General features: G+C 40.1%; 1 protein-coding gene across 7 annotated transcripts in view; it reads left to right on the forward strand.

The window, feature by feature from the left end:
• The window catches only part of THADA (THADA, armadillo repeat containing), a 296,280-nt gene that overhangs the window by 204,720 nt on the left and 66,546 nt on the right, over positions 1-25,014 (forward strand). For all 7 annotated transcript variants that reach the window (XM_023531302.1, XM_023531301.1, XM_023531303.1 and 4 more), the window contains one exon: positions 17,017-17,111. In XM_023531302.1, coding sequence (XP_023387070.1) covers positions 17,017-17,111 — 95 coding nt within the window. The remainder of the gene's footprint in view (positions 1-17,016; positions 17,112-25,014) is intronic.

The following is a 25,014-nucleotide window of genomic DNA, read 5'->3' on the forward strand; positions in this document are numbered from 1 at the left end:
TTGTTATTATTAAAAACTATATGGTATAGTAGTCACTGGAAAATAGTATGGCATTTCCTCAAAAAATTAAAAATAGAATTACCACAAGAGCTAGCAATTCCACTTCTGGGTATATATCCAAATGAGTTGAAAGCAGAGTCACAAGTTAGAAGTAACCCAGTGTCTGTTGATGGATAAATGGATAAACAAAATGTGACATACATGGATAATGGAATATTATTCAGCCTTAAAAAGAGAGGAAATTCTAACACATGTGACAACATGGATGACCCTTGAGGACATTATGCTAAATGAAATAAGCCAGTCACAAAAGGACAAATTCTATATGACTCCACTTATTTGAGGTACCTAGAGTCATCAAGTCCATAGAGGCAGACAGTGGAATAGTGGTGCCGGGGCCTGGGGATGAGGGAGGAAGGGATGAGGAATTAATGTTTAATGGATATAGAGTTTTAGTATTACAAGATGGAAAAAGTTCTGAAGATTGTATACAAGTATGAATGTGATTAGCAGTACTGAGCTGCACACTTAAATGGTTAAGATGGTAAATTTTTAATTATGTATATTTTATCACAATTTTAATGACAAATATTTTTTTAAAACTCTTCATACCTTATCATTTCTCTGGGGTTATCAGGGTTTTGACTTTTTTTGTTTGTTTGTTTGTTTTTGTCTCCCCCCAGCTTTATTGAAATATAATAGACAATTAGTTGCTTGTATTTACATTGTACAATTCAATGAGTTTTTTTCAGTTATCGTTGGCATCGTCTTGACTTTATATGATAATTATTTCTTTGCCTTTCTCCCTAATTTCTTCCTAATTATCTCCCACTATGCATCTCTAAAAGTAAAATACTTTTCCTGTTTTTGAATTAGAAAAAACATTTGTTAAAGGTAGCATATTTTTGTCACCTGAATAATCAGTCATTAAGTTTACCTAACTATTGCTCCATTGCTGGCCATTCAGTTTGTTTCTCATTTTTTTAATGTCCAGTGAAAATCTTTACGTGTGATTGTGTGTGTGAGTGTGATTGTATGTGATTGTGTGTGACTATGATTTATTACCTTAGGTTTTATGTCCACAAGTAGAATAAATTAATCAGGAGGATATGAAAAATTTTAAAAGTCTTGATATACACTTGCCAGATTGATTTCCAAAAGAGATATGTCAGTTCATCTTTCCACCAACAGTGCATGGGAGACCTCCACCAATATTTTAACCAAGATTTTTAAAATTAGGTTAAGAAAGTTTTTGCATTTTGGGTGCCTTCTGTGTGCTGAGTTCTGTTTAAAAGATTGGTAAATATTATTTTATTAACTATTCTCAAATCTCCCCTAGTATAAGAAAGTCTACTTTTCTGCAGTGAAACAATTGGGAGACAAACTCTTTGTATAAGACACACAGTTTAGTCAGCATTTCAGCTTGCCACAAGTTAACAGAAGTCAGAAGAATATAGATATTTTTTCAATTATTACTTCCTGCATTTCAGCATGGAACCTGCCATACTTTAGTGTTTTATTTTATCAGCTTAATAAACAGTCTTCTCCTGGGCTGTCTATGGGGCACTACTCAGGCCTGGGTATATTGTGCACTCTCAGCCAGAATGGTCACACTGGCAGTTTACCTGGATCAAATTGGCCATAGATGTGTCTTGTTTGACTTGAGTAGGGTTTAAAAATACACACACACACACACACACACACACACACACACACACACACGTATGTATATACATATATGTGTATGTATAATTAGTTGCTAGCATTTAAAAATTAGGAAATTTCACAGTAAATCAGGATTCCCACCTTAAAAAAAAAATCTGGCAACACCAAGCCAAATTCCCACAAGGCTACAATGGGCCAGAGGTAAGTATTGGCCATCTTCTCTTGAGAGACCATGCTTTCTGTACTTTATCACTGTCCTGTCCAGCCACTTTTCTCATTAGGTTACCTTCTGAGTTCCCACAGAACGAGGAGTTTGTGACCCTTGATACTGACATTTATTAAGTACCAGATTGACTGATGGCTGCTTATTATAATCATCTAGAGAAGTTTTAAAACCTACTGATGCCAGGCCCCACCTCCAGAATTTCTGTTTTTTTTTTTTTTTGGTTTAGGGTGTGGCCCAAGCACTGGTATTTTTAAAACTCTGCAGGAAATTCTAAAATGCAATTAGATTGAGAGCTGCTGATGTTTTCTTGCTCACTTTGGTGTCTCCCATTTCCCTGTGGGAGAGGATAAAGAATAAGCATTGGGTATGATATCAGTCATGCCAGAAGGCGCTTGTATTATTCTTCCGAGGGCAAAGATTCATTCAAGAAAGATGGAATGACTGTTTCTCTAGCCTGCTACTCGGAATATACAACCATTAAAATTTTAGTTCCACAGATGTGCCACTTTAAAAGACCATACCATTGTTTCATATATGGGTGAATTTCTGAGGTTCATTACTGAAAAACCACCCTAGCAAGATATTTTAAATTATGTCGGTTGCTCTCAAAAGTGCCATTTAAACCTGATACTCTGGGGTGGTCAACTGTCCTGAAAGTTATGGCACATTTTCAGTTTTTGAGGTGCAGCTGAAATAGAATAGACTATACATGTGTCACTTCATTCAGCAAATACTTATTGAGCCCCGCTGGATGTCAGGCTATGTTAAATACTGCCACTGTTTATTGAAACCCAGTACTTCAGTGTAGAGAGGGTACCAAAACGGTTTCTTGTCGGAATCACTGATCTAGAACTTTAGAACTGGAAAGAATCATCAAGTTTATTGTAGTCCACTCCCATCCCCATATATGTGGGGAAGTGCAGCCCAGAAAACTTGGGAGTTTTGTCCGTTTCACACAGCTGACTAGGGGTAAGATCCTACCTGAGAAAAACTGGCATTTGTTGAAGACTTAGCTCCCCACTGCTCATCGGGCTCTTTCTGCTGGACCACATTGCCTCCATGTGTCCAGTGTTTTATGTCAAGACTTTTGCTGGCGGTAGTTTAAGCATTCTTTTGGAACAGTGCTTGCACATGTATCACCTGGGGATCTCCTAAAATGAAGTCTTTCACTCAGTAGGTCTGGCATGCGGCCTAAGATCCTGCGTTCCTGAGAAGCTTTCAGGTGATTCTGATGCTGCTGGTTCTGGGACATAGTACATATTTCGAGGGCCTAGGGTCAGAGTATCAGGTACTGTGATCATCTAGCTTCCTCTTTGAAATACTCCACCTTCACACCCTCTTTCTCAGGGGCTTCTGACTGGAGCTTGGAGCCACAGGAAGGGCGAGTCTACTGAAGGAATCAGCCCAGAATTCTTTTCCCATCCACCTGGAATGACCTGTGCCAAGGGGCTGCATGGCACCAGTACTCTCTATGGGGAGTCCGCACTCCCTGGTCTGGGCAGCCATCCCAGTGGCCTCAGTCCCTGGGATAGGACTATGCTTTGTTGGCATGCAGTGAGTATTTATCATTTAGAAAAATAACAGTCTGATGTTTTGGTGAGAAAAATAGGTTCTCAGGAATATAAGAACAGGTCCCAAGGTTATAAGGAAAGCAACCTTGGAAAATAAATTTTTGAATAAAACAGTGTTGATGGGTAGGGGTTTACAAAGAGATGGTGGAGGGAGCTAGTGTCTGTTGAAGATCTACTCTTTGTACTAAACCTAGTGATTTGTCACCCCAAGGTAGTTCTTATTTGTAAAAATTATTGACTACACGATCCATCCACTTTTCTGTACAGCTTCTCCCTCGGGCCTCCTGATACCCCCTATACACTCCTCCATGTGCTCCTTATCTACTCCTCCATCGTCCTCGTGCACATACTTCCAGTCACTCCCGCATCTTCTTCCCTGCCCTCCCCCTTATCCGTACTCTCATCTCTTCTCCCCATTTTCTCTCTTACATACTGCTTCCACTAAGCTGAATAGTATGCTCCCTGAGGGCCTGTGGATATAACTGTATAAGGAAAATGCACTTATAGAGACAAAGCTTGGGCTTGCTTTTGTGTGGCAGTCCCAGTTCTGCCTCAGGGGGGCCTGTGGCCGGCTGCAGAAGTTCTGGTTTAAGATTCTGTTTTGCTTTACAGCTGAAGACAGCATTTATTTTCTAACCACCAGATTTATTCACTCAAGAGACTACACTTCCCAGGCAGAAATAATGGGGTTTAAGTTTGGTTCCATTTTCCCACTGTGCCTTAACCCTTCCCAAATCCCTCATGCCTCTTGGACTGGTCCCCACCCAAAAGAAGAGGTCCTTCTTTCGTAACTACTATACTTGAATTAGAGGCCTCGTTCCTTTTCCACGGCTGCAGGTTGCTGTTTCACTCTCATGCTGTTGAAATGAATCCAGTCAAGAAGAATTATTAAAATATTCAGATGATCATGTTGCATTTTAAGGCTATCATTTGTGGTTCCTGCCAAAACTTTAAGGGAAGCAAGTCTGAACAGGGATGGTTAGTTACATAGTGAGTTTCCAGGCATTGCTGGGGATTGGGTTTTGCTTTTGGTTTGCTTCTTCACTCTCTTTTTCTTCTTTTTATCAAAATAAAAGTTTTCCCAGTACTCCTCTCCACCCCCTTTTTAAAAATGACTTTTCTTCCAACCCCCAGATTTTATCGGAGAGGGAGATTCTCGTTCGGACCCTTCTTTAATCCTCCTCCTCAGCCCATTGGAAACCTCCTTGAGCTTCATGCATATTTGAATGATGAGAGAAATGAAGTTGGTGTATTTTAGACCCAAGCTTGTTGACATTTGTTTGCTTCCCTTTCAGACTTCTCAGGAATGTTTAAGGTCATGATATCTCAGGATGAGATCCTGTTTGTATTTTTTAAAAACAGAGAGAGACATTAAGTTAACATATTTTAACCCAAACCAATGGACAAGGTACCAAACATTTTCTTCATTAGATATTCCTTTTAAAAATATGTCAAGTCTTGAAGGAATAAGCTGTTTGAGAAGAAGTGAAGCTTGAGAATATATGAGGTATTTCTTGTTGACAGGCTGAGCTTATGGAAACTAGCTGGGTAAGAGCAGTCAGAAGTTGTCATTATATTAAACTGAGCCTTTGAGCAAGTTGCCCAAGATCAGAGTTTCTTCATACTGGAGCGAGAAATAAAAATAGCCCCTTTATGCAACTGTACATCAATAACTCAATCCCCAACTGCTGATGCTTTCTACTTTTGAATATAGAAATCTGCAACCTAACCTGGAGATGGTAGTTAGTTCGATAAAGGACTCAGAGATATCTGCCTTGCTACGCTTGTAGCTGTGGGCTTATTGGGGAGTTGCTTGGGCGATGTTGTCACTGTCCAGGTTTCAAGTACGTGCAGGCTTTCAGTGTCCTCAACACATTTTCATATTATGTAAAACTCTAATATAGTGGGGTTCTTTTCCTTTAGCATGTGACATCTTTTGGATAAATTAACAACTGGGTTACCTTCGTTGAGCCATTCTCAATGAATTCGAACCAATTCAGATCCACAAACAGTACAAAGCAATATAGCAGGCATGGTGGAGAACATAAAGATGAATGATATTGCCCCTATTTCAAAAACCAAGTAAATAAAATAAGTAGAGATTTAATTAACTGTAAATAAGTCGGAATTTGGTAAATACTGGAATGAGGTCTGAATGTGTTACAGGAGCCAGCTTTTGGGGGTGGAATGTCAAGGAAGTCTTACAAGAGGAGGGAGACGTCTTTAAAGTCCTGGTGAGATTTAACTGTTAGATAAGGTTAATTTTCTTAGATTGGACAGTGGATAAGGTTACACTATATAGAGCCTATGTTGCTAAGTAAATTGTGAAAGTCTCATTGCCCAAGTACAAAGGAAGGAATCTTAGTATAGTACTCAGCTTGCAGGAACCACATTAGTCATATATAATGGAATCTCTATTAGCAGAGTTTTGTTATGGTCAGATCTAGTTGAAAAGGCTTATCTTTCAAAACAACCAGTAGTGACGTAGTGACGTTCACAATGAAGTTCTGATTCTGTAGTACATATAATAAGCATAAGAATTCGGGAAATATCTTGGACTTGGATAGTCAGGGAAGGCTTTCTAGGGGAGGGAGGTATTTGAGTTGTCTTAGTGCATGGATGTGATTCGGATCTACCAAAAGGGTGGATAAAGAGTATTTCAAGATGATGGACAACATGTGCAGTGTCATACTGTAGAGAAAGCATGTGATATATTTTGGGCCAGAGAGGGGATAGAGCTCAAGAAGATGTGGTATGTTTTGGAGAGCAGTACAAGATTCAATAAGAGACCAGTTGTGGCAGGCCTTAAATGTCAGGCAGAGGAATTTGGATTTGATCCAAGAGTTAAGAGGAAGTGAATAAGCTCAGGCTTACACTAGCAAATAGGCTGCTGTCTCCATGCACATGAGATACACTGAGGAGTGTATTACATCTTTCCAGCCCTTCCTGGTGGTTAACGAAAGCTCCCTAATAGCAGTCCACTGACTCTTTGTCACTTGGAAGCCCCTGTTGCCTGACAGGACAGCTGGTAATGGGCATAGAGAAGCCACTTGGTATATCTTCTCAATATTGCTGAGAGGACCACAGAACCACAGAATTTATAGGAGGAAAGGGAATTTAGAGATCATCTAATCCAGTGGAATCCTTTCTTTAAACAGAAGCTTAAGTGGAGGTTCAAGATGTTGAAGATAGAAGAGATAGGAAATATGGTGCAAGCTGGGACGGGGACCTGGAAGCCCACCCGCACGGCCTCTCACTCATTGGGAGCCCCAAAAGAAACTAAGAAGAACACTCTGACTCCCCACTTCAAAACAAGGATCTAATCCAAACCAGTATTTGTAGATGAGGAAAATAAATACAAGAAGGAACGTGATTTCTTACTGCCTGACAAATGTGTCTGGCTCTGAAGATGGCCAACTTAGGGACGTAAATAGCAAATTTGTTTTTTGCCTCCTGACCCACTTTCTGCCTCCACTGCAGTCTGATCATCCTTAAAGAAAATACTGGAAAACCCCATGCCTTTGGGCTGCCCCAAGCCCTCTCTCCAGAGCAGCCCTCCCTGTGCTCTAGTCTTTCTTGCCATCATATCTTTATTCTAGATCCCCTTTCCTCAGAAATCAGTCTTAGCGGACTGACTGCTGCTTGATCTGACCAACAAATCATGCTAACAAATATGTAAATAAGTTCATTCTCCTGGTTCATACAACTGATTTTCAGGCCTGATCTTTTAGAGACAGTAGCTTTAACTGAAGTCATTAACTCTGAGGATAGGCTTTCAGGCAACACACGGACCTGGCAGAAGGCCTTGCTTGGCCTCCTGCTTTTCCACCCTCAGATTGAGCTGACTTAGACCTGGTATGTTTGCCCTGTGTGGCCAGCCTTCAGGCTGCCTCCAGGAGGGCTTGTGGGCCATGTGACCTGGTCTTAACGTGAATGGGCCAAGAGAGCAGCTTTGAGAGAGACCCTCCAAAGCCTCACTGTCCTTCCTGCCCTTCAGCTGCCAGTGATACCCAGGCTTCCTTGGCCAATGGACTGGCCTTCAGGCCTCTGGAAATAACATTTCCCACACATTTCAAGAGCTTATTCCAGAGCTCCCTCCCTGAGCCAGAAGGGACCTTCAGCAACCCACGGCTCTCTACTCCTGGGTGACTACAGGGAGGGTCACTTTGAGAGGCACTTAGTGAATTGAAAAGCCTCTAGCCTGCGAACACACCTCACTGAAGTTGAGGAGAGGCAGAGTATACTCGAGGTTAGCAGTTCTGGGTTCTGGTCGTGGCCTGTAATTTTCAAGTGCCTCAGTATTTATCTGGGAAGCTCTGAAATGATAGTGTGAAATAAATGAAGGCAGGGAAGGACACGGTGAGTAATGGGTGTAAAAGTATTAAAGAGCTAAGCAAATATAGGACTATCTCGTGTCAGATAATTAAGTTTTATCAACATGATCAGCCATGTCAAAAACAGACCTTTATGTTGGCCCTCATGGAAACAGCTGTGCTTGGAGCCTTGCGTTTCACCAGACTGGCTACTAGGACACAACACCAGAGCATGTGGCTGCAAACCAAAATATTCCGATTGTTTGTCATAGTGTCTCACTTTTCATCTGATTGTGTTTGGGACACAGAGATACAATTTGCCTAGAAAACCTTGATTCTATTCTTGGTTTTTGCTGTGGTCTTGGATAGGTCACTTGAGCTATATGAGCTACTTCGTGGATTTGTAAAAGCGAGAATAATAATGCCTTTTAAAAATAATAATATTTTTCTTCTCTCTTAAGAATGTTATAAAAATAAAACAGGAATCTTTTTTTCAGGTAAAACTTTTAATAAAGTGAAGTTGATATTTATTATTATTATTATCATTGTTATTATTATTGCCAGGGCTGATTTCCAAGTGTATACTTTGCCAAGTTCACATTAGCCCAGTTCTGTTGATTATGCTGTTAGAAATTCTCACCTTGTAATCTACATACAGACTTCTCATGCAGCTTCTAGAAGTTTTCATTCACTTCACTTATTTATCCTTTTCTGTAATCCTAAGGAGAAAGTAAGGTTTGAAAAGAAAGGGGACTTCTATTAGTACTTTATATAAAAACTGAAGCTATATATCCTCCAAGCACCAAACTATACAATAAAAGTTCTCTTGGATACTAGTTTGCTCCCATAATTCCTAGCATATAGCTTATTAAGTTATTAACCAGCAATTTCTCTGGAAGCATGTTAAACTTTGCTTTTAAACAAGTCACAGAGGGGGGGAAACATGCATCTCTCATAAAAAGAATAAAAAACATACACCCTCTAAAACGGTTTCCCCGGGCTTTGAACAAATCCCAAGCCCTACACAAGGTCTCTTTTTCCTCACTCTCTGCACGTAACTTGAGTGTTGGTACATTAATGAGAAAAAGATGCCTCCTAGAAAGATGGAAAAATATGAGGGGGGCGGCCCTCTGAGAAAGCAGGTGAGCCCGAATGGAGGGAAAAGGCGGAGCCTTGGCATTGAGATCATGGCCTCCTCTTGAACAGTGGCATTCCCAGGGAAAGCAGAGGTGGCCGTGGCTTTGACCCTGACCTAAGAATTGCTCCAGCACCTCTGTAGACTGCCTCGGCCATGCCGAGTTCCTACTCAGGACCCTGGTAAAGGGGTTAAGACCCTGTGTTTCCACAGATTCCATCCCCCAGGAACAAAAGCTGCTCTTCCAGGGGAAGCCCCTCATGCTCAGTAGTGCATGGCTGGGACATTTGGTTCCTTCCTGGGTAGACTCACAGCTCATGTTTCTCTCGCTTTGTGCATGGCAACTCAGTAAGAACTCCCTATAAATTGGTCAGCCACCAGAGCAGGGCACGAAGATGGCTTCACTTTAAAAGGAAAATCCAAGTAGGAGGGCTCCGGAGTAGCTTATATGTGTGGGTTGTGAGTATAAACACTTGCAATGCTCCAGACCAAGAAAGGCTGGATAGAAGTTGGAGCATAACATAAGAATGCAGCTCTGCCGTCACCCTCCCCGCTTCCCCCACCCCAGGGGAGGGCAAGGTAAACCAGCAGTCCTGGGTAGCCAGCCAGGCCCCGCATGCTGCTGCCAGCTGGCCTTGTATGCAGATCTAAATTCTGGATGTTACAGTGGGGGAAAATAACTTGTTTAAAAATATATATTCTGCAATTCATGACCATTTGGCATCTTGGTTTAAACAAATCCTCTATTGTTTCTCTAAGAATGCCATATGATGGTTGCTTGGCTGGGGGCTGTGGTAAAAATGGAAATCAGAAGGGAGAGAGGGGTTCTTTTTATTTTAATTTACACTTCCACATTTATATGACTTAATGTGGCCTACATCAAAAAAGTACCTCCTGGCTCCTAACCGCAGCAGCTCTTCCTTTTATAACCAAATGTAAGGAGAAGCAGGATTTGGTCTGCGGACAGCCACCATCACAGAAACTTGAACTGCCTAGGACTACAAAGATGGCCAACAGGATCTCTGGGAGACCAAAGGAAGGTCAACAGAATATCCATGTCAAATCAGCCATTCAGATTGTCCTTGGAGGCTGTTTTCTGATGGTTAGTCAGGGTAGGTTTCCTAGAGGACAGACTTTGAAGTGTTTTGAATAAAGGACGTGGTGTGGCTGGACATTGTCAAGTGGAGGAGGATCAAGGCAGGATGTGGGGACATGTCATAGACTTTTTTCCCCTCTCCCTCTTCTACCACTTTCCTCACTACCATTAACCTTCTCTTCTCCACTTGCCCCACTTCTCACCTGCCTTCTCTCTTCTTACTCCCCACTCACTTTTCTCTTTTTCCGGTTCTTTTCTTTCCAGCCTATTTTGGGCCCGGGGGTGGTCCCCAAGATGTATAGCTTCGTTATATATCCTCTGGCTCTGAGATAGATAGATAGATAGATAGATAGATAGATAGATAGATAGATAGATAGATAGATATACACACACACTCATGATAAAAGACTGCAAGTGCTTTTTGAGAACAGAAGAGATCTGAGTAGGACTGAGCCTATGTCAGACCCACAATTAGAGGAAGAGCCTGCAATGGGTTGTGATTCGCCCCTACTAGGACTTGAGACCCCAGGTCACTCTAAGCCATTAAGCTTGTTCACTCCACCTATTTGATTTTCTGGTCTGCTTTCTTCCCTGCATGTGGCAAGCATGTTCCCACCTTTATATCTTTGCTCCAGTAAATTCTCCTGCCTGGAATTCCTTTTTTCCTTTCACTGGTCAAATCCTTCCATGTCTCCAGATCCCTTCTTAATGACATTCTCTCTGATTGTTTTTGAGTATTTTGTTTTTCTCCACATACACTCCCCACCCCCCCCCACCCCCGACACACACACACACAACAAGACTATAAGCCCTGCAAAGCCAGAACTTTGTCCTCTTCTTCCTTTTCTAGTAGGATATCTCCCATGGTGCTCAGTAAATGTTTCTAGAAAATCTAAAAGTTATGCCATGTATCTAATCAGAATTCTAGAGGATTAGTTCTCTGGGGACTGGTGTGACCACAGACCCTGACTCTGTTGAAGTCCAGATGCAGTCTGTTGACTTAGAGACCTTCACAGGCACTAGCAGCCTAAAGTCAGGACAGCTGTTTCTAGCCCTCTGAAAATGGTAATGCATTCTTCAGGAAGAGTTTAGTGTGTCCAAAGTGAACTGTCTGTCTCTTCCAGGGAGCCCTCTAAGGCTTCACACTGGTGACTGGAAATCCCAGCTTTCCAGTGTGGTTTGGGCTGATGAGTCCCACTGCAGACTTCAACCCTTCGGAGTTTTGGGAGTTATTTAAAGGTCATTCTTAAGCTCTCCTATTTGGGACATTTCACTCGTCCTCTATCATTTCCTGCTGCTCTTCTCCCTCACATCCCCTTTGCACTTCTTGTTCTCCAAACATGTCATGTGCCTAAATCTTTGGACATGCTGTGCTTCCTCTGCTGAGGTCACTCTGCCCATGGTCTGTATTCCAGACTCTTCCTCATTCTCCAGCTCTCTGCCAAGTCACTCCTGGCTTACCCAGGTATACCGAGCAGTTCCCCCTTCCACTATCTTTAATATTCACGGTCAACACCTCCTTTGGGGCACCCATCATATTCTAGTATGATTGGTTATATGTTTCTCCCTCGAAACCAGTGGCTTTTTTGACAGCCACTCACAACAAAAAATATGTTTTACATGGGACCTAATGTATATCTGTGTGCTGAATGTGTATGTGTGTGTGTGTGTATATATATATATATATATATATATATATATATATATATATATATATATATACACGCACTCATGAAATCGTGCACAGTTTGAAATTATTAAAATTTCAATGTAAGATATGTAAGATATGAACAGTCATTAAAAAAATACAACAGAGGGAATTTACTCAAGATTTAGCATATTTAATTTCAGGAATGTTCTCTTTCAACATATCCACCATCATTTTGGATACCAAGCATAACCCTGTTGATATCATTCAGTATAATGTAGGATGGCTTATTACCTGGAAAAGAAAAAGGAGTTAAATCAATCAATAATTTTACTTAAAATTATTGTATCATAAATTATTTATACCTTACATCAAAGATTTTATTAAAAATTCATTCTGGGCAAGAACTTTACCAGTGAAGGAAACAATACTATCTTTATTGCTTTGATGCACTCTGATTATATTTTCCCCTCCCTCCCTCTCCGAGCTCACCGTCTCCTTCCTCTTACTTCCTCCCAAACCTTCCTCCTTCCTTCCATTCTTTTTTTTTATGCTGGTCACCACCACCCACTAGCTGATTTCATAACCAACAAAATAGATCCTAACCTACAGTTTGAAAAACACTATTCAGGACTCTAAGTTCCTTGAGGGCAATGACTGTCACTGAATCATTTCTTCTTCATATTTCCAAACACTGGCACTATCCTTGGCTCTCAGTAGCCTCTTAGTAAATATTTTCTGAATGAACAGGCCTCAGTTAAAAAGCTCTGCAGCCTCTGGGATTCTAGAAGGGATAGGAGAAGAGGATAATTTATCACAGCCTTCCCAAGAACTCCCGCCGCCCTCTAGACACTAGCGCCTTTGTGGCCATGTCCGGGAAGCCCTACTCTCTCTGCCTTGCCTTCTGCTTCCCCACAACTTCCAGGAGTGAAGGCAGAAGGTTTAACGGAGTTCAGAGATTTCCCAAGGCAGAAACATATTAATCAGATTCTCGGGCAGATATTTGTCAAGGGACAAATGATAAAAAATGGAAAAGAGAGCAAAATTCTTAACAAGCCCTTTGTTTCATTTGATGTATGTAACCTTAGTCCTCGTACTACCTGATTCCTGCTGCTCCTTCTAAAACTGCTCTCATGTTGTTTTTAAGCCCATCTGTTAGACCCTGACCACTTCAGATTTTTTCAAGCACTTTAAATCTTCATTATACTGTGCCCTATGCCAGGGTTTTTCCATTTGGGGGTAGAAAAAAGCCCCAAGCCCACCAAAACTCTGTGGCTTCATTTCCTGTCCAGCTGGCTTGCTCCTCCCAAGATTTTATTCCCATCATCAAAGTGGCTTGACAGACCGAGAACAAACCTCTGGCTCACCCTGAAGTCATAGTGTACCATTTCCAAGTCAGAACAAACACCAAGTAACAGAGAAAACGAAAGGGAAAAAAATTATTTTCCTGACTTAGAAGCCAGTTCAGAGTGAAGCCCAACTCTGAATCTAGACAGGGATGTTATGTAGCTGGGGCTGTGGCTGTGGCTGTGTTCAAGGGTGGAGCCATGAACGGTGGGCTGCAAGCCAAAATTTCTCTGACTCAGTCTCAAAGGAGAAGCCATGGATGGACTCCTTTGTGGCCTAGATCCTCTCTTTTTCCTGGAATCAAAAGCAGCAGCATTTGAGGGAACCTCCCATGATCTCGTTGACTACCTCGGACTTGGCCTAGAGCTTCACAGTTATAGGAGCAGTCAGAGTAGTCCACGAAGTGTCCCAAGAAGCCGGCCAGGTCACCAGCCTATACCAGGTCACGAGAAGATGCAGGGGGCTTTTAAAGTTGCCAGTTTTTCCTGTATTCATTTAGAAATTTTAAAAAATATATATTAACTTAGCTAAAAATCTCATGGAAAGTAGGCTCCTCATCAGACTTGAAAGTCAAACCACTTCTGCCAAAACTTCCCTTTATGGCTTCACCAACAGGAAAACATCCATGGTGAGAAGCTATAACTCTATGAGGCCTCGTAGGAGCAGGCAGTACACTTTTACACTAAGAAGCACCCAGTTAGCACAAAGTATACCATCTCCTGAAAGCCTGGCTTGCCTTCCTCTTGCTCCTGCCTTCTCGGCACATTCTCTTATCTTCCCATTCTGGTCTCCCCAGGTCCCTAGACAAGCCAAACTAATTCCTTCCCATATCTATTGCCCCCTCCGAAATGCCTTTCTTTGTCAACTTCGTCTAAGTTTTAGCCACCTTTCACAGCCCAGTTGGAATTACATCTTCATAAACCCTTTCCATTTCTCCAGTCCACCCTGATACGTTCTTTCTCTTATCTCCTTAATTCCTGTCCCACAGTTTGACTTTATTTTTGTCTCTATAACTAGGCAACGTTGTCTGAGGTCAGAAGTCATCTCATGTGCATCTCCTCCTAGCACCTAGCTCCAAGCTGGATGCTCCGGGGGCATTCCGTTTGCCCTCTGCAGGCCATTTACTTAGCCCTGTACTAGACAGCTGATGATTTATTAACCCCCTCACTTCCTTTCTTGAATGGCCCTTTTTTGGCAGGGGAAAGGTCTACCTGTTAAACAGTGGGAATGCTAGAATTGTGAATGATAACATTGAATAAGTTTTTATAGGCCATGAGCTATTTATAATGGGTAAAAGAGTGAGGATAGGAAGTTATGATTGAGAGACCTGGGAGAAACTAGATAGAAACAAAAGGTAGGGGCAGGATTGGTGGAGTGGGGGGGATTTTCAAATAGATAAAAGTTTTAAACGACAACAAAGAGAATGGAACTGCAAAGTACTCAAAGGAAATACGGGAAATATAATCTTGGAGAAGGATTAGACTTTGTAAGCATGATATAAAACCCAGGAGACATAAATAAAAAATTAATATATTTGATTACATAAAAGAAACATTTTTGAATTACAAAATAACATTACAAATAAAGTCGAAAGATGAATGGTAACCTACAAAAATATTTGTAAAGCATGTGACGAAGAACAGATTTCCTTAACACACAAAGAGTTACTACAAATCAATAAGGAAAAGACCAACAACATAATGGACATGGATTTGAATGTAGTTCACAGAAAAAGAAATTGAAGTATCTTTTTTGAAAAGCACATTAAATGATGTTCAACCACACTTAAAATAATTGTGAATTAAAACAATGAGATACTGTTTTTCACTTATCATCTTGGCAGAAGTTAGAGTTTAATAATGTACTGTGTTGGCCAGGTTGTGAGGAAACCAGAATTCTTACACACTGTTGGTAAAAGTGTAAATTGGTGCTGTCTCATTGGAGAGCATCTTGACAAAATCAGTCAAAAATTTAAATGTGCAAATATCTTGATCCAAGATGCCAGAGTGCTGAGGAGAGTAATTAAGCTTCTAGGAATTTCTCCTCTGAGTACTCATTTGTGTGCTCAATACTGATGTACATACATATTCATTACAGCATTGTTTTCAGCAAAGTATCTTAAATCATCTGAATTATTTCAATAGGGCATTGGTACATTCATGAAACGGAACAGTTTACAACCATTTTTTAAAATGAGGCAAATCTTCATGTTTTTAATAGAATGATAGTCAAAATACATTAGTGAAAAAAAAGTAAAACTCAGAACTTAGTATATCAGGTCTTCAAATAACGTCATTTCATTCAACATCATTTCGTTAATGTTGATTAGATGTAGGAAATTAACTCTTGTTAATATCAATTAGCTTATGCTCAAATTTGTTTCTTTATATGTCCTTTCACTTAAAGTCACAGAACCTATTGACAATGTTAAGTTAGGACCTACCATATATAGTAAACTATTTATGTAAAAATAAACAAGTGGGTAGCTCTAGATAGATTATAAATGAGTAGAATGTGCCTGGCAGGATATACTAAAAAGGAGTAATAATGGTTGCCTCAGGGACCAGAATATGGGTAGAAGGTGGAGGCGTAGAAAAGGAACTTAATTTTCACTGCATGCCCTTTTGTACAGTATACCGTTCGAATTGTTTTTATACCATGTGCGTGTGTTACCTATTTTTTAAAGCTAATTTTAAAAAATAACCAGGTACAAATATGAAATTAGGCCAAACAGAAAATATACATATAAACTGGCAGGATAGGTACCAGGGAGCAAGCAGATACTGTAGGTGAAGCCAGTCAGTGGGACAGAAATGAGGCAGGTCAGCACAGAGAGACCTTTAAACAAGACAGTTTTATTTTAACTCAAAAGTACCTGATTTGCTTTTCATGCTAGAACATATGCCAGCCCTAGGTTGTGGGCAGTTCAGGATAGAGTGGGAATAAACTTCAGGGAAATGGTAACTGTTAATTTACAGGGAATGAGAAGGATGGCTTTAGAAATCAAGTAAATTAAATCCACTAGCCAGAACACTGTGTCATTCCCTAATCTTATGTTGGAGGCAGAGTAAGGCAGGGAGTGGACACTCAGGGAGCCTCTGCCATGACCATGCACCTAGGCGGGCATCTAGTGTGCTGTGCCACACCAAATGCCCACAGTCACTCATAGGTGATTGGAGTTTCCTTTGTACAGGTCAGGAACCTGATTCAGGTCACAAATAATAAACGGCAAAGCCAAGATTCAAACCCAGATCTTTCTCTACTGTCTCTACCACTTGTGCTGAATTATTAGTACACCGAGGAGGTTTGGGCCTTTTTCATGGTCAGTATGAACCGAGGCTCAGAGCCAGGGACCTTCAGTGCTGTTCTCAAAAGAAAGTCTTCATTCTTTCTTTTTTATCTAGACTCCTAAATCTGAGCCCACTAACTTTTTCCAGCATGCGGATCAGAGAGTAAATTGAACTCCACTTATTAAGAGAAGAAAAAATTCCATTTGCCGGGAAAGGAATGTCTGCTCCAGTGTTTGTTAATGCTTTCATGTGTTTGTTTTTTAGCTGGTTACTTTAAGTCCATAGATATAACTTGTCATATGTGAGTGCAGTTCTCTGAATGCTTAATTGGTAATATTCATCACCCATGATTTTTCCCTTAAATGTGTTCACTTAAGAAGAAAATAATAGAATATAATCCACCCCCACCTCATATCCTTGTTTTCTTATAGATAACTGGGATAGGATATTGGTTTTGTTTGTTTCAATTTATGTGGAGCCAGAGCATGGAGTTTATCTATTTTGTACACACGTAGCCCTGACCTCCACCATGTGCTGTAGGATTTCACTTTCTCACTTGACTTTCTGATATGTTCCCGCCATTCGTGATTATCTTTTTTTAGCATTTGCTATAACTCCATAAGCCTCATGACATGCCTGGTAGAAAATACCCATTTAATCTTTTCTGGGACCTAGGCCTCCAGGAGAGAAAACATCAATTTATTTTCCGTTCTTTACCTTTCTAGGCAAAATCCCTGTTTGGTGACCAGAGCTGTATATATTGATATTCTCTTCCTGTTGACTCGCTGCCTTGACAAAGCCACAAAAGGCAACCAGCCAGGTATGATTCATAGTTATATCATATTTTGGAATGATTACAGGTCTTTGAAATGTAATTGGGGTTTTGAGTGGCTCTACCACACACTCCCTCACCTTCTACTTTTGTTAAGACTAACCACACATCAAAATTAAACATAATGTCATATGGTTTTCTCATAGAAACTTCTCAAAGAAACTTGTCCTTGTTTAGTTGAAAGTTTGCTGTTTATTTTCTATTTGACCATTCGGGGAAGAGTGTGGACTCAACTCAGATACCCTCTGCATTTCTGAGACCTTGGCTCTTTCCTATTTCATGCATTTTCTTTGAAAGGTTGTCATTTTCAATAACTGAGAGTTCTTTCTGTTCCATTCTGTGTAGATAACAGAGCTGCACTCAGTTGATGCTGGAGCCTGGATATTTGAGATTCTGTCTCAAATCCTCCCTTTACTACCTTAAGCTCTGACTTTGTATGTGTTCCTTAGTCATATATGTTCCCCGGTATGGGACCCAGATCCACATACAATTGTTCTATTTTAATCATGATTCACAAAGTGATTTTCTTAAAAGAGAGAAGAGCAACTCCAAATAAAATTTTTGATGTGTTTATATAAGAGGCCGCAGGAAGTGCTGTACATGAGTTCCAGGCCACAGACTGAAACTGATTTTCGTCAACACAAACTGGAATGCAGGGTAATGAGCCTGCAACTGGTTAAAATCAGCCTCTTCTAATTGATTAGGCCTGTCTAAGGGAGGCTACAATTACAAAGTCAGATTCTGAGTACAAGCAGGCCAGGCCTTTCCTCTGTTAAATTTAGTCTGTCAATGATTTGTTGTCCTCAGTAAATACATTCAGGCTGTCAGAGTCCAGCTTTGTCCATATGGAACCCTGTTCCCAAATTCAAACCAATTTAAAATGCTTTGAGGGGGAGGTGCGAAACCGCCTCACCCGGATCAATGCATATTAGCCCACAAAGCCCTTGTGGCCACGCAGAGGTAATGAAAACATGCCTGGACTTTCATCAGCTTCGCATCCCTGCATAGGGGTAGCTGCTGTATCCGTTTGGTAGAACAGGATCGTGTAGTTTTATAGCTATAAAATAGCCCAAGTTTATGCCTCTTATCCTAGCGTAATTATTAATAGTGCCCCCTTTTACTCTTGAAAGTGTCCAGGTTTGCACAATAAATTATAGGTCAACCAAGCTATAAGAGACCTCAGGGTTATGTCCGCTTTATTTTGCACTCGAGCTAACTGGGGTCCAGAGATTATAAATCATGTGTTACCAGAAGTAAATGTTTCTACTATTTTTGTATTTCAGTTCCAAATTCCATATAGCTTTATGATACTTCTCTGATTAGTGTCCAAAGGGCCTTGGCCATGAAAGACTTGCTTGCTATTCACAAGTCCAAGCAGTGAGATCCTCTCAGAGTTGTGTGGTTGACTATAATCATTAGTTTATTTGAAGTAAGTTTTCCTTGGCCTTTTAGTACCATTATTCCTCGTCTGGAAGGGTTAACCCTTGGATGTTATAACATACCCTCTCATCTCCAACTGCTAGTCCTTTACTGAAGAGTTGGGCTCCTCCATAAAGATGTCCTTGGCCATTCTGAATCATCCTTTCCTCTAAACTCTTACATCATTTAGAGCTTATACCCCCAATTAAATGTGACCATAAGCTGTCATTTATTACTCAACAGTATTTCACTTTATCGATGTATTATTCCTCTTAAAGTCCTTTCTTTGAAGAGTAAGATGTGGGGGAATGGGACACTTTACCCGAGTATAAAAGCCATAGCTCTAAATATTTTATCCTGCACTGTCCACTGTGGCAGTCACTAGCTGCATGTGGCTCTTGAACACTTGAGGTGTGGCTAATCCAAATTGAGATGTTCTGTAAGAATAAAATACACACCGAATCCAAAGACTTAGCATGAAAAATATAATGTAAAATTTCTTATTAAGTTTTTATATTGCCTACATATCAAAATAATATATTTATATATTTATGTAAATAAAATGTAGTATTAAAATTAATTTCACCTGTTTCTTTTTACTTTTAAAAATGTGGCTACCAGAAAATCAAAATTACATATATGGCAAATATTATATTCCTATTAGACCAGTACTGATTTTGTCTAGTCCTTTGGAAATTGCCCTCATAAAGCACAGGCTATATGTGCATTTGTCTATCTATATGAATGTATATGTTCACACAAACATATACATATAATACATATAATACATTCATATAAACAGTGGTAAAAATTTTCCTCTTTTGGGGATGAATTAGATTTTAGAACTAACCTAATGTCAAATACAGTGGTGATTAAGATGGATAGCACTGTTTAGGATAAAAATAAGCTATGAACTTAAAGTAATGAAAACTGTTCTTATGCGTTTCATAAATTATTTCCAAAGGCAGTTTGAACAATAGCTAAATATATCACCAAGCAAGGTGACTACTCATTTATGTGTAGATTTCAATATGATTTCAAAATAATGTCATGGCTTTATAGTTTTACCTTGTAAGTACCTTGAAAGAATGGATCATGCCTTAGATTCTTTGTCCCCCAGGTAAGCAGGCCCTCACTAACTGGATTTCTTATTGAAATACAAAGTTTTCCTCAGTTTTTAGAATAGTAACAGTTGTCATCAAGATACAAGTCTTGGTGTTGGCTCCATAGTGTAGTGGTTAGCCATCTACTTTACACACAGAAGGTCCTGGGTTCACACCCCAGGTGGAGCCACGGACCATACCCCGAGTCCACCAGGCCCCGGGTGCACACCGCGAGCATGTGGGAGGAGACACCCCACCCTCAGAGATCCAGCTCTTAAGGGGAGATGGCAACACCTATAGGTCAGGGGTAGAAGTGCAGGGAGAGGGAATTAAAGAGGGGGGAAAAAAAAAGATACAAGTCTTATTTAAATTCATATATCAATTAGATAGAAATTCATTTCTGAATTTAAATAAGGTGTTTATATCATGGACATATGTTTATAAATATCTGTATATCTACTTCCATTATTGGCTCACAAAACTCAGAGTAGGGAGTATACCACATAGGCTCTGAAGCCAGACCCCAGGATTTACTTCCCATTTTCTAGCTTTGTGACCTCTGGCAAGTCATTTAACCTCTTTGAGACACTTCCTTGATTGTAAATGGGGGTAATAATAGGGTCTGTATCTTATTGTGGTTGTCAGCTAATACGTGTGAAGCCCTGTATAAAGAATGTGTTTTACATGGCATAGAATAAGTACTCAATAAATATTAGCTACCATTATTATTATTATCATCATTATCATTAGCTCAAAACCATGCATCTAATCCACTCTTCTACAGCCTGTCAGAATTATGCTCTACCCCTCACATTCACAATTCTCCTTATAATCTTAAAGATCCAGGAAAAAGAAATGCCTGCTTTCTTAGGAAAACACAGAAGCACAAAACACCTGGCTTAGAATTTCAGGAACCCACTTTGAAATCCACTTGAATAGGGATGCTCTTGCTCCCCTGACAGATCGAGAAAAGGATCATTATTTATTGCTGTCCATTTCTTTTTTTTATTCATCAGACATGACATGCTAGCATCAGACACACTGACCACCTTTATTTGGAGATACACATGAATATGCCTTGGACTTATAAATCGGTGCAATAAGGGATTATAGATGATATAAAGGAAGTGTGTATGGAACACATTTAAGGCACAAAGAATGAAAGGTCATTTCTACTTGGGAGGGTAGGAAAGGCTCTATAGAAGAGGAGGTGGTTAAGCAGAGTTTTGAAGATGGGTAGAGATTCACTGATGGTCAAGGTGGAGGTGGGCATTATAGACAGAGGGAAGAGTATAGCCAAAGCCACAGAGGCACAAGTCAGCACAGTCTTCAAAGACCTAGGACAGTGGGACTAGAGTGTTGAGTTCAAGGCCACGCAGGTGTGACTAGAAGTGAGACTGGGAGGCAAGAACTCAATCATGGACGGCCTCATTGGCCAAAATCTGAGGGGTTTGGACTCAGCCCTATAGACAAGGGAGATAATTGGAGGACATAAGACAGAGAGTGGGGTTGTGTGGTTTTAAGAAAAGGTGACATTTCTTTCTGTGCCTGCATCCTCCTTATAGGATTCGTAGGACCCTTATGAACCTAAGTTCCTGTTGTTGCTAAAAAAGATTGTAACTAAAAATTCCTTCACAGAATGTCAAGGAGACTTGTCCAGGCATCGTGATAATCAGTATTGGGGGTTTGGGAGGTTAGAAATGGGGAGGAGAGGACTAGCACAATGCTAAAGTAGTTGTTTTAAAATGGTGTGATTATAGGGGGGTTTCTTCCTCTTATTTTCCATTGTACTAATTTTATACAGCATAATTCTGTTTTATTCGTGTGTGTGTGTACATGTATTTCAACAGTAAGTGTATTTAAATGTGAATATTGAAGATTGCTTATTCTCAAAGAAAGGAAGTAATATCAATTTCAGGGAAACTTTTTTGGGATAGAGGAAGATCTGCCCATCTCCTTTCAAATGCTATTTGGTAAATGACTTTGGAAGGCTAGTCCTTCCTCTAAAATGTCTTAGAACTACGTTGAAGGGCTGGGGGCATAAACAATGAGGAAAATGGTGAAGGGGAAAGGCAGAGAAGATGATTGGAAAAGCTTAAGATAATGATGTGTTTTGTGTAATTCAGACTTTTATCTTAGTACTTCTCAATCATTTGAGGTTTTCTCAGCCATTAACTAGGTTTTAAAAATTCCAAATCTGGAGATTTTGTTTTGAGTTTTAAAGTGCTTTAAACCCACAAGGACTCTCTGTCCCCTGTATTCTTTTTCCTCTTCTGAATCCAGCTGTCATCATTAGTATATATCACTTTCCTGCTGGAAAGAAAATTATAGTCTCCGGTTGGAGTTGGAGGGATGAGGAAGAAAAAGCCTAACTGCCACAAGGACTCAGAGGCTGTCACAGGCCTGAGCGGCAAATACAGTGGTGATTAAGATGGATAGCACTGTTTAGGATAAAAATAAGCTATGAACTTAAAGTAATGAAAACTGTTCTTATGCGTTTCATAAATTATTTCCAAAGGCAGTTTGAACAATAGCTAAATATATCACCAAGCAAGGTGACTACTCATTTATGTGTAGATTTCAATATGATTTCAAAATAATGTCATGGCTTTATAGTTTTACCTTGTAAGTACCTTGAAAGAATGGATCATGCCTTAGATTCTTTGTCCCCCAGGTAAGCAGGCCCTCACTAACTGGATTTCTTATTGAAATACAAAGTTTTCCTCAGTTTTTAGAATAGTAACAGTTGTCATCAAGATACAAGTCTTGGTGTTGGCTCCATAGTGTAGTGGTTAGCCATCTGCTTTACACACAGAAGGTCCTGGGTTCACACCCCAGGTGGAGCCACGGACCATACCCCGAGTCCACCAGGCCCCGGGTGCACACCGCGAGCATGTGGGAGGAGACACCCCACCCTCAGAGATCCACTTAAGGGGAGATGGCAACACCTATAGGTCAGGGGTAGAAGTGCAGGGAGAGGGAATTAAAGAGGGGGGAAAAAAAAAGATACAAGTCTTATTTAAATTCATATATCAATTAGATAGAAATTCATTTCTGAATTTAAATAAGGTGTTTATATCATGGACATATGTTTATAAATATCTGTATATCTACTTCCATTATTGGCTCACAAAACTCAGAGTAGGGAGTATACCACATAGGCTCTGAAGCCAGACCCCAGGATTTACTTCCCATTTTCTAGCTTTGTGACCTCTGGCAAGTCATTTAACCTCTTTGAGACACTTCCTTGATTGTAAATGGGGGTAATAATAGGGTCTGTATCTTATTGTGGTTGTCAGCTAATACGTGTGAAGCCCTGTATAAAGAATGTGTTTTACATGGCATAGAATAAGTACTCAATAAATATTAGCTACCATTATTATTATTATCATCATTATCATTAGCTCAAAACCATGCATCTAATCCACTCTTCTACAGCCTGTCAGAATTATGCTCTACCCCTCACATTCACAATTCTCCTTATAATCTTAAAGATCCAGGAAAAAGAAATGCCTGCTTTCTTAGGAAAACACAGAAGCACAAAACACCTGGCTTAGAATTTCAGGAACCCACTTTGAAATCCACTTGAATAGGGATGCTCTTGCTCCCCTGACAGATCGAGAAAAGGATCATTATTTATTGCTGTCCATTTCTTTTTTTTATTCATCAGACATGACATGCTAGCATCAGACACACTGACCACCTTTATTTGGAGATACACATGAATATGCCTTGGACTTATAAATCGGTGCAATAAGGGATTATAGATGATATAAAGGAAGTGTGTATGGAACACATTTAAGGCACAAAGAATGAAAGGTCATTTCTACTTGGGAGGGTAGGAAAGGCTCTATAGAAGAGGAGGTGGTTAAGCAGAGTTTTGAAGATGGGTAGAGATTCACTGATGGTCAAGGTGGAGGTGGGCATTATAGACAGAGGGAAGAGTATAGCCAAAGCCACAGAGGCACAAGTCAGCACAGTCTTCAAAGACCTAGGACAGTGGGACTAGAGTGTTGAGTTCAAGGCCACGCAGGTGTGACTAGAAGTGAGACTGGGAGGCAAGAACTCAATCATGGACGGCCTCATTGGCCAAAATCTGAGGGGTTTGGACTCAGCCCTATAGACAAGGGAGATAATTGGAGGACATAAGACAGAGAGTGGGGTTGTGTGGTTTTAAGAAAAGGTGACATTTCTTTCTGTGCCTGCATCCTCCTTATAGGATTCGTAGGACCCTTATGAACCTAAGTTCCTGTTGTTGCTAAAAAAGATTGTAACTAAAAATTCCTTCACAGAATGTCAAGGAGACTTGTCCAGGCATCGTGATAATCAGTATTGGGGGTTTGGGAGGTTAGAAATGGGGAGGAGAGGACTAGCACAATGCTAAAGTAGTTGTTTTAAAATGGTGTGATTATAGGGGGGTTTCTTCCTCTTATTTTCCATTGTACTAATTTTATACAGCATAATTCTGTTTTATTCACATTTAAATACACTTACTGTTGAAATACATGTGTGTGTACATGTATTTCAACAGTAAGTGTATTTAAATGTGAATATTGAAGATTGCTTATTCTCAAAGAAAGGAAGTAATATCAATTTCAGGGAAACTTTTTTGAGATAGAGGAAGATCTGCCCATCTCCTTTCAAATGCTATTTGGTAAATGACCTTGGAAGGCTAGTCCTTCCTCTAAAATGTCTTAGAACTACGTTGAAGGGCTGGGGGCATAAACAATGAGGAAAATGGTGAAGGGGAAAGGCAGAGAAGATGATTGGAAAAGCTTAAGATAATGATGTGTTTTGTGTAATTCAGACTTTTATCTTAGTACTTCTCAATCATTTGAGGTTTTCTCAGCCATTAACTAGGTTTTAAAAATTCCAAATCTGGAGATTTTGTTTTGAGTTTTAAAGTGCTTTAAACCCACAAGGACTCTCTGTCCCCTGTATTCTTTTTCCTCTTCTGAATCCAGCTGTCATCATTAGTATATATCACTTTCCTGCTGGAAAGAAAATTATAGTCTCCGGTTGGAGTTGGAGGGATGAGGAAGAAAAAGCCTAACTGCCACAAGGACTCAGAGGCTGTCACAGGCCTGAGCGGGGCGTGGAAACAGAGAGCTTTCATTCTTATTTTAAACCCATCTTAAATTATTTGCTCTCAGGCTGGAAATTTTCCATTGAAATATCTATTTACTGAAATACTAACTGAGACCTGACTAAATATTTACCCTCTTTATTCTGAAAGATGGACTTTCTGTTTCTCTTTTCTGTCCATACCCCTTAAATTTATTTTTCACAGCTATCGAATTGAACATTTTCTTTTACCAAGTATTTTAAAAATCTCTTACCTATTTACACTTTCTGACCTTCAGCTTAAG

This window comes from Pteropus vampyrus, unplaced genomic scaffold, assembly GCF_000151845.1.
Source record: "Pteropus vampyrus isolate Shadow unplaced genomic scaffold, Pvam_2.0 Scaffold66, whole genome shotgun sequence".
Lineage (NCBI taxonomy): Eukaryota > Metazoa > Chordata > Mammalia > Chiroptera > Pteropodidae > Pteropus > Pteropus vampyrus.